The following is a 10467-nucleotide window of genomic DNA, read 5'->3' on the forward strand; positions in this document are numbered from 1 at the left end:
TTAATATGCATCTAATTATGTTTATTTTTTTAATAATTTGATCAATATTATAAATGCTTTTATGATTAAAAAAATGTGTTTATTTTTAGATATATCCATGTGTATGAAAGGGTTTATATGCTAGTGTCTATAAAGTGCGTAATTGATTAAGTTTTCTTTTGTTGAATAATAGATTGGTAATGGCATAAGTTGTTATCTATTTTTACTTATTGTCTATAAATTGTGTATTAATTATATTTGATTTCCTTTCATTTTTTGTTTGTTCTTTAAGAAAGGAATATATATATATATATATATATATATATATTTATAAATGTTTTAGGTGTATCTATTCTTACTTATTGTCTATAAAGTGTGAAAGATAATTATATTTTATTTCCCTTTATTACAACTAGAAAAATTAAATTAATTGAAAGAAAAACCCAAAAGTCTAACTGATTTGAAAGAGAATTATATTGTGTTTAAATAAATTATATTCGATTTCCTTTTATTTTTTATTTGTTCTTCAAAAAGCAATGTTTTTTTAGAAACAATGTTTTCAGGTGTATCTATTCTTGCTTATAGTCTATAAATTATATAAAATAATTATATTTTATTTCGTTTTATTAAGACTAGAAAGATTAAATTAATTAGAAGAAAAACTCAAAAGTCCAAAAGATTTGAAAAGGAATCATATTTATAATTTCTTTTTATTTTTTTAAAAAAGAATGTTAATACTTTAAATTAAATTAATTGGTTGGAAATACTCAAAAGTATTGTTTGACGGGTTGAAAAATACAAATATTTAGTTTCTTTTAATACTTTATTTGTTCTTCAAAAAAGAATTGGTTGAAAATTGAAATACTAAAAGTATGGTGGTGCTTTTCATTAACAAAGTCGCTCTTTGAAATTATTATGACGAATCTTAAAAGTGCAAAGCGGCTTTTGAAATTATTACCTAGTCTGGATAAAGCGAAAAAGAGTTGTAATAAAAAGCTCGTTACTAAAAAATACTTATAAACGCGACTAGTTTAGCCGTAACAAGCCTCGACATAATTTCGTACCCCACTCATGACTCTCTGTTGCCATGCCCATTTTGAATCTCTTCGATTTGGGAAAAAGCTCGAACACTGCGAAAACTGAGCTGGGTGTGTTTTCACTTTGTCACTACCAAGAGCACCGGCCACGTCAGCAACTCCGGTGAGTCACCATTTTCTGTAGCTCTATATAAACCCAAAGCTCCAAAAACCTTACAGATCCATCATCAATGGCGATCATAACCGAAGAGCAAGAGCAACAACAACCCAAATCCCCAAAAAAATCAAACTCCCAAACCCAAAAACCCAAACCCCACAAACCCATTTCACCTCCAGCTTCCACTAACCCTTTCAGTTTTTGGTTTTACTTCACTCTCTTGGCCTCGCTCGCAACCTTCTTCTTTATCTCAGTCTCTTATCTAACCCCTCATCAAGACCCCAAGTCTTGGTTTTTGAGTCTACCCAGTAATTTTCGTCAGCATTACTCTAAAGGTCGCATTGTTAAGGTCCAAACGAGTCCAAATCAAGCACCTATTGAGGTATTCACCGTTGAACATGGTCCTGTAGCGTCTGAAAATGTTGTTTTAGTTCATGGTTTGGGTCTTAGTTCTTACTCATTTCGTGAAGTTATTAGGATTTTGGGCTCAAAAGGGGTTCATGTTGTTGCTATTGATTTCCCAGGAAATGGGTTTTCGGATAAGTCTGTGGAAGAGGTTGTTGAGGGAGGGAATGGGATTTTAGGGAGGTTTATGGATGTGTATGATGAAATTCAAGAAAAGGGTCTGTTTTTTGCGTTTGATAGGATGATTGAGACTGGTCAGATTCCTTATGAGGAGATTGGGAACCGGGTTTCGAAGAGGAAGGTTGTTAGGCCAATTGAATTGGGTCCTGTGGAGATGGGGAGGGTGTTGGGGCAAGTGGTGCAGACAATGGGGTTGGCTCCTGTGCATTTGGTTTTGCATGATTCGGGTTTGGGGTTGGGATCAAATTGGGTTCTGGAGAATCCAAGCTTGGTGAGGAGTGTGACACTTGTTGATACTAATTCTAGAGGGGTAGGGGCGTTGCCTTTGTGTGTTTTGGAATTCCCGGTGCTTAGAGAGCTCATGTTGGGGGTTTCATTTGTGTTTAGAAGTTTGATTAAGATGTGTTGTTCGAAGGGGATTGGTGCTTTGGATGTGGAGGCCAATAGAGTTCTTTTGAGGGGAAGGGATGGCAGGAGAGCAGTTGTGGGAACGGGGAAGAAGATGAATTTTAGCTTTGATATTGCTGAGTGGGGTGGTTCTGAGGGGTTAAAAGATATGCCAATGCAAGTGCTCTGGTCTGGTGGTTGGTCCAAAGAATGGAGTGAAGAGGGACGTCGTGTTGCTGATGCACTTCCCCAGGCAGCTTTTGTCACGCATTCTGGTGGGCGGTGGGCTCAGGTAAGAATCTTGCTATGGTTGTTTTTGTTGTTTGTGATTGAGAACAGTGGTTTCAGAATCCTGGTTGCATTTGCTTGGGTTTCAAATTTCAGAAGAATTGATTTGATCAATTTTTTGGAATGATATTGAGTTTAGTTAAGCAATATGAATATCTAGCACATCAAGTGGAGAATTGTGACTTTATATTGATTTCAAGCTATAGTTATTCAACTACTTGTGGTTAACCTGAAATTTTTTCTTTTGACTAGAGTCTGTTTGATTAATGAGAATGGCTAACTTTGAAGTGTCGCTCATCTAGAATCAGATGCAGATAACGCCTGCAATAACATGTAGATGGTAGACCATATGAAGTAGAATCAAGGTTGTGAAGTATTTTTACACACCTTATCACTTATCAGTGGTGTACTCCACAGTCAATGAATGAGCTGGTGACTGCTATATACATTGCAAGTGGAGCAACTTAAAGAAGTCTGTTGTTAGAATTTGATACTATATGTATAGCTTTCTTCAAATATTTACATATAACTCATCAAAGGAAAGATAAAACATACATGTTTAAGTGTAGAATAGTTTAGTTCCAGTTTCTGGATGCCACTAGCCAAAAACAAAAGTAATTAGTGTTGACAAATGGTGCAAGCCAAGGCAATGTCAGGAAAGTGGGCGGCCATGGCTTGGCAAAGGGGCTTGGCTGTGCCTTGGCTTGCATTTTAGATGGTGTGCCTAAATCACTGTGTTGTTTCCATGCCTTCATAAAATATTGAAAACTTGAGATAGTTTGGAAGAGATACAGGCTTAGAAAGTACAAGTACAAGCTGCAAGGAAGATAGATTTAGCCTTAACTTTTTACAATTTAATAAAATGTTCGATGTTCAAAAACGAAAACGAGATGTTAACTCGAATAGAGTTTTGTCTGTTTATTGGTTTCTTCTCTCTGTCTCCACCCCCATTAAAAAATGGGGTACATCTCAGTTTCTCGAGCCATTCATGAGAATTGACCAAGTTTTATGCTGGCTAACAACCTACTGCAACTCTCTTCTCTTTTCCCCTAGGCACACAATTGGCTGTGTGCAAAATTTAGGACAACATGAAGAGATGCATGTTTCCAGCATTAAAAGAAGCCTTGGATTACCATGGCTGTTACTAGCTTCAAGTTTGTGACATGTATTACACTCTATTGGAAGTCATCTGCATAGAGCTTGCTTGATAATGTAGGCTTTGGGGGCAAAAAAGAACTCTACTCTGAATATTATTTTCCGAATTTGACTTTTGTCTTTGGTGGAGTTCTTGATGGAGTTGAATTTGTATAAAACTAATATTAATACACTTTAGTTGTGCTTTCCTTGTCATATTCAAGACTCGTGCTGCCTTCATTGTAGCCATGAATCAAGACATTTATTCCCTCTACAAGTTTCTGCTCACTCTCATTTGATGGACCTAAGGTGGAGCCTTCACAAAATACAATCCTCTGAGTATGCGAATCAGAATTAATGATTTAGGATGCTGCAGACATGCTTCTGGTATTAGTGTTATTTAATTTTGGGGTCATTGTTGAAAAGAAAAGGATGTTTGGAAATCTGCCTGAAGAAAGCTTGTACAATTTATAGATAGAATCAGTCAATTAAAGTTCCTAGTTGGAAATGGTTGCTCATTGTTTAATGATTACATATACTGGATTTCCATCTAGTATATAAGAAAGGATATAGAAATAGAATGCTTCTCCTCTCTCTCCCCCCCACCCCACCCCCCCCACTTCTTAAAAAAAAAAAGAAAAAGAAAAAAAAGAAAGAAAGAAAATAACCCATCATTTGTTGTAGTACTTTGAATTGGGGGTAAGGTTGCCTAAGTTGGAGCCTTGTGCACTGACATGGCCTTTTAATTTGTTTTAGGACTTTTACTTGCACTCATTTTTCCAAAGATGGTTACTATATATTAACACTATATGGTGCATGGTTTGCTCAATTACTTAATTCGAATGGGTTGATGGTGTAGTGATTGTAATGTTTTGTTGCTTTCAAAATACCAAATAGCTCATTGTTTTGGTAAAATCAGGAGGATGCAGCTGATGAACTATCTGAGAATATTGTTCGGTTTGTATCATCATTACCCAAATCTGTGAGAAAAGTTGAGGAAGAGCCAATCCCAGAGCATATTCAAAAGATGTTAGATGAAGCAAAAAACAGTGATCATCACCATCACCATCATCATGGTCATGGTGGCCATGAACATCATGATGATCATGATCATGCTCATGTTCATGGGGCTGGTTATATGGATGCATATGGGCTTGGCCAGGGATGGTGAAGTTGGTGTTTTGCTTTCTGGATCCAGAATGGAAAGGTTTGCATTTGCGCTAGAAGTTAGACCTGGGTCATGGGATTACCCTTTTCATGGCATAGATGCTTTGTAATTTTTTTTTTTGGAGAAGATTGTATTTCTATGTGCTGCAAGATAACACCAAAGAAGCTTGAAATCATATAGGTTTTTATTGTGAACTTTTCAAGCTGTATTGTTGTAAGCTATTTATCAAGTGAACTGGATTTAAGATGGTCAAATATAATGTTTCTGATTACTTTTTCTAAACTTCTCATTCCGTGTTGATGATTAAGCTAGCTACTAATCCAAACTCATGATATCATATAATGCATGACAAAACTTTACAGAATCCAAGTACAATCATTCAAATTTGAAAGAACAACCTCCCTTTCCTTCAATGATATTCATTTATAATTCAATGTAGAAAAAAAAAAAAAAAATATATATATATATATATTTTTCCTAAGCTGAAGATGGTTAAGATATTTTCAGCCACATCTTCAAACTTGGGATATGGTGTCACAAATGGATTCTATACATTTATGCTCTCTGATGATGATGCTATCTGAGACAACCACACTAATCAAGCTGCCTTGTTCTGTAACCTGAACCTCTAAGACAAAATTCTCTTCACATGGGCTTCTTTTGACCTAACTGGAGAAGCAATACGGGCTAAATCAAAGGGTGCTCTGCTAGCTTTCAAAAAAGCTAAACACTTGGGCTTCAAGAGGTTATTTTTGAAGGGGATGCTTCTTGTGCAATTGTACCAATTCAGAGCTCCACTAATCGTCCACATTAGCTCATTGCACCATTGATTGAAGAATTCAAAATTAGTTTCTCAATTTTCAGAAAATATTTGTTTCATGTGTTTTGGTTGGACAGAAATTGATTTCCAAAAAATATTTTCCGCAATTTCATGTATTTCGGGCAATTAAAAATTTCAGCCACCCTTTCTTACTGTTAGTCACTCAACCACCACCTCTACTAACATCCGTAATCTCCAGTTGCCAACCACTACCATCAGCCACCATCTATCACTGTTTAATTGAAAATATTTTCTGGAGCATTTTTAAAAAACATAACCAAACATTTGAAAATATTTTATTTTTCAAAAATTTATTTTAAGATAAAAAATATTTTCTATCCAACCAAACATAGTCTTTGTGAGCCCAACTCTGAAGCACAGTTGATAGCTAGTTGGGCTTGGGCCTCCTCATGTAAACGAGAAAGAATCATCACCATCTCTTCTAATTTCCTCTATGTTTTGGGCTCTGAGAGAAGCAGATAAAATAGATTATTCTCCTAGTTTGCCTCATTTCTCTTAATATAATATTTGTTTCATTATTAAAAAAAATCAATAATTTAACAAAAAATATTTATAGAGAATAATTATTTAAATACTAAAAAATTAAATTAAAGAATTAGTAGAAATATCAAATATAATTGAATCAAAATCTGTCTAATACTATTTTTTTTTTATCATTTTATGTATAGAAAGTGTACTAACTGTACATCTATTATTTTTTGTTTTGTTGTTTTTTTTATTATAAAATTTTTGAGAAAAAAAAAAAAGGTTCTTGATATAGATAAATAAACGTAATAATTGAAGCCCTTATAATTTTTTTTTTTTTTAAAAAAAAAAAGCCCTTCTAATTCCAAATCCAATGTTCTCCGCCACCAACCATTCCAAACTCTGAAAAAAAAAAAAAAAAAAAAAAAATCACATTTTATATTTTTGTTACGGCGACAATTCACAAGCCACCAGCTTCAAAAACCCAATCTCTCTTTCTCTCTCTCTAAAAAAATGGGTTGTTGTGGCGACAAAGACGAAATCCTCACCGCAACAACCACCGCGGAATCCGCAACGGCAATGATAACTACCTCTTCCAACCTCTCTTCGGTCCTTACGTACCGCGACACTCTCCGCCTGATCCTCGAGAGGCTCGGCGGCGGCCGCGGCGGCGGCGACGGCGGAGTCTCGGAGCTCGCTCGAGCGAGTTGCGTGTGCCGAGTCTGGAACTCGGTCGCCTACGAGCTCGTCGTCGAAGCCTTCAAGGCGAAGTGGAAACTCGGAGACGTGATCGGGAAGCCTGTCTCTGGAAGCTTCTGGAGAGACAGTGGGATTTGGAAGTTCGCGATTTCGCATCGGATTGTTAGAGGAGATAGTGTCGCTAGTCTCGCTGTCAAGTACTCTGTTCAGGTTTATTTATTTATTTATTTTAATTTTCAATTTCTCAATTTCTGTTTGGTTATCGAGAAAGTGTGGGAAAGGACAGGAAATTGTTTTTTAAATTTGTTAGGTTTTTAGTTAATGCATATAGTATAGCTTAGTTGTTGATGTTAGAACATTTTTTGTTAAATTAAATAATGAATATGACCGTTGATTGAGGCTTTTATATATACATATGTTATCTGTATGAAGTATGAACTGTACGTTTATGTGGGGTAGGTGCTGTTTGTTTGCCTAGAAACTGTGGGAAAGAGAAAGGAAAATTATATATATATATATATATATAGGAAGGAATAAATTTTCAATGTGCACATAAAAGAAAATGTTGACTAGCTATTTGAGAGAGAGAGAGAGAGAGAGTTAAGAAAAATTTTAGTTCATAAGTTATGAATTTTGTCTAAGATACTGGATTATATATGATGGATCAATATGCGTGCAATCGTGATTATTGTTTAGTTGGCATGATTGGCACTAGTGTTGCAAAGCCATGTGATCAGTGATCACCAAGTTTGGATGCAAGTTTCCCAATTTCTTTTCTTGTCGTTTAATTGCTAATAGGCTTATTGTTTCTTATTTTGTTTCATTTTGGGTGTTCAAAATTTTAAGAATTGCTTACTTATCAAAAAAAGAAAAAGAAAAAAAAGAATTGCAATATAAAGTAGGAGTTCTCAAAGGTGGGCAATACAAAGAAAAATGCTGGTGGAGTAACTAAAATGAAGAGAAAGGATTTTGAGATTGATTTCTCTGTTTTGATATAGGCATTTCCCTTGAGAAAATGCAAAAGGTCCTACAATATGTTCAACATTTTGCATTGGTGATTGTAAATATGGTGAATCTCTGCAAATTGACTCAACTAGTAAATAATTGTGTCAAGCAGCTAGATATTGTTTGTATTGTGGAACCCTCAGTTGGTAATCTTTGCTGTTAGTGATTCCTAGTGTCTTGTTCAGAAAATATACCTCTTCAAAAGGTTTTAGGTTGAATTACCCTATCGAGGTTTTAGTTTTGCACAAACTTATGTTATTGCTATTATGGACATTGGAAAAAGAGGGTGTGTAGAGGGTATTATGTACGAGTATTGTTTGATGAAAATAGTTTATGGGAAAATGGTTAAGACCATGATGAAATCAGATTATGAGTAAAAGCAAATTTTTTTTTTTTTTTGTTTATCTGGCTGGCATGATTGTGGACACCTATGTTATCGCTATTAGGAAATCATGTAGTGGCTTAGTTTTGTGCACACCTCTGTCATTGCTTTTAGGAAATCATAAAGTGGTTTAGCTTTGTGCATACATATGGCCAATCTAATCAATTTGTTGAGGATCCATGGCTGGCTCCAAAATTTTGGGACTAGGGCTTTGTTTGTTGTTGTTGTCGTTGTCGTTGTCACGTTATTAGAGGTAGAAGAAGATGGTAACGAATATTTTGTAATGGTTGTTTCATGAAAATATTTTATGCAGAATGATTGAGAACAGGTGAAATCAAACCATGAATGAATATATATGTAACTACTCTAGAGTCGTGGCGCACGGATATTATATGGTAATGGAATGCTAATGTAGGAAACCCACAAAATAGAATATTCATTTTATTGTAATTATTTTTTAAGGGTTTTTTTTATTTTTTATTTTTAAATTTTTATTTTTACGTACAAATAAGTCATTTTCCAATCTTTTCAAAGTAAAAAATCCACTTATGAATGAAACCGGTCTAAATCTGTGGTTCTTTAAGTTCATTCACTGTAGGTTCTCTTACTTGCTCTAGTGGCTGGCAAACGCCAACTGAGAGGGGAGAACGAATAGCTCAGGAATCGACTAATTCCGAGCGGACTCGTGGAGCTGGATTTTTTAGTACCTAGACAGACTTAAAATATTCTTCACATGAATTTCCATTATGTTGGTTAATATAAACTTAAAAATGTTCAAATTGTAATACTGTGAGCATTTGTGCACTTAAAACTTTAGAGTTTGACATGAAAATATAATCAAACTCTAGATTTTTTTTTTTTAAATGTGATTATCCCCATATTTGTTTGCTTATACACAAATTAATATGAATGTGAATAAAATATTACATTAAGAATATGGGATGCTATATTTTTTAATTTTTGAAAGGTAATTGTAATGTTATTTTATTATTTTTTCTCTTTGATTACAAGTCTTGCTTCTGTATTTCCCCTTCTTTTTTAAGTACCTTGTTTCCCTTTTATAAGTTTTGAATCTTAGAAGATACTAAGACATTGATAAATTAGGTAAAATTGTATTTCCATTTTTAAATGAATGTTTGATATAGAAAAGAGATAATATTCCATCAATTATGATATATAAGAAAAATATATCAACACGAGATACCTAACAGAAATTTTTTTACCCTTTTGGTTATTGAGGTCTAGATTGTACTTTAAAAAAAAAAAATTGAACTTTTCTCCTGCATGCAAATTGTTAGTCCAAGTTGGTTTGCTCTTCCTGTCCTGTACATAGTCTGTGTACTTGTGTGTACATTCTTAATTTTCTGTTTTTGGTGTTAGCAGGTTATGGACATAAAACGTTTAAACAACATGATGAGCGACCATGGCATATACTCAAGGGAGAGGTTGTTAATCCCTATAAGCAATCCTGACATTCTTGTAAATGGTGCATGCTACATCGAGCTAGATACCTATGCAAAAAGGGAAGTGGCAGTGTTGTATCTTGAAGGTGGTCCAAGTGGAAACTCTAGCCATATGTTGAATAAGATGACAACTGAACAAGGCAAGAGAAAGGTTCTTGACTCATTGAAGAGAAGCATGCAAGTCGATGATGGGACTGCTCAATATTACTTATCTATATCAAATGGTAATCCTCGAGCTGCACTTTCTGAATTCTCTGAGGACCTTAAGTGGGAGAGACAAATGAGCTTGGCCTAGTTTCTGAAATAAAATGTTGATCGCAGCTGCTCATAAGTTGGAACCTTGAGGTATATATAATAAATGGTGAAGAAAGGCCAAGAATGGTAATTGCTGATCACTCTGGGATTATGTTCCATATAGGGCTATGTATGATTTATTTGGTTTTTCTAAATGCATAACTACTTAGGATTTCTTTTACTTTATTATATTTATATGAGAAAGTAAGAAGGAAGGAAGGTTGGGTGGTCGGATGAGCAGTAAAAATTGCTCCAATCCAGCGAATGTTGGCTTAGAAGAGGAGGAAAATTACCAAAGGAATCTTTGTTGCTTGCTTCTTAGAAAGCAAATACACGCAAATTAAAGCTGAAGGTTAAAAGCGAAAATGAGAAGAGAAAAGCAAAAGTGGGTTGTGATGCTTGCTTAATTGGATGTTCTCAAAGAATAAAGGAAAGAAAAATTTAAATTGTATTTATTTAGAAAAAAAAATATATTTAGGGCGTGTTTGGGTTTTGTTTATTTTGCTAAAACTAAAAATTTTTTGCTGAAAGTACTGTAGATAAAGATAAAAATTAACAAAATAGTACAGTGAGACTTATAAAT

The 10467-nt window shown here is 34.5% G+C and overlaps 2 protein-coding genes across 2 annotated transcripts; both read left to right on the forward strand.

Annotated features, from left to right (window-relative positions):
* The first annotated feature begins 1061 nt into the window (after window positions 1–1061).
* LOC115981688 (protein AUXIN RESPONSE 4) lies at window positions 1062–5017 on the forward strand. Its single transcript, XM_031103997.1, has 2 exons — window positions 1062–2437; window positions 4487–5017. The coding sequence occupies exons 1-2, from the start codon at window positions 1247–1249 to the stop codon at window positions 4736–4738; spliced, it is 1443 nt and encodes a 480-aa protein (XP_030959857.1). The 5' UTR covers window positions 1062–1246; the 3' UTR covers window positions 4739–5017.
* Window positions 5018–6462: 1445 nt separating this feature from the next.
* Window positions 6463–10068, forward strand: LOC115978817 (F-box protein At1g55000). Its single transcript, XM_031100690.1, has 2 exons — window positions 6463–6950; window positions 9511–10068. Exons 1-2 carry the CDS (start codon window positions 6555–6557, stop codon window positions 9883–9885), a joined length of 771 nt encoding a protein of 256 aa, XP_030956550.1. The 5' UTR covers window positions 6463–6554; the 3' UTR covers window positions 9886–10068.
* Window positions 10069–10467: the final 399 nt, after the last annotated feature.

This window comes from Quercus lobata, chromosome 3 (genome assembly GCF_001633185.2).
Source record: "Quercus lobata isolate SW786 chromosome 3, ValleyOak3.0 Primary Assembly, whole genome shotgun sequence".
In the NCBI taxonomy this organism is placed as follows: domain Eukaryota; kingdom Viridiplantae; phylum Streptophyta; class Magnoliopsida; order Fagales; family Fagaceae; genus Quercus; species Quercus lobata.

Bases quoted from the DNA above. Each gene is read 5' to 3' on its own strand.
- LOC115981688 (XM_031103997.1), top strand. From the start codon at position 1,247: ATGGCGATCATAACCGAAGAGCAAGAGCAACAACAACCCAAATCCCCA. The intron at 2,438-4,486 runs GTAAGAATCTTG...TGGTAAAATCAG, and splicing joins CTGGTGGGCGGTGGGCTCAG to GAGGATGCAGCTGATGAACT.
- LOC115978817 (XM_031100690.1), top strand. From the start codon at position 6,555: ATGGGTTGTTGTGGCGACAAAGACGAAATCCTCACCGCAACAACCACC. The intron at 6,951-9,510 runs GTTTATTTATTT...TGGTGTTAGCAG, and splicing joins CTGTCAAGTACTCTGTTCAG to GTTATGGACATAAAACGTTT.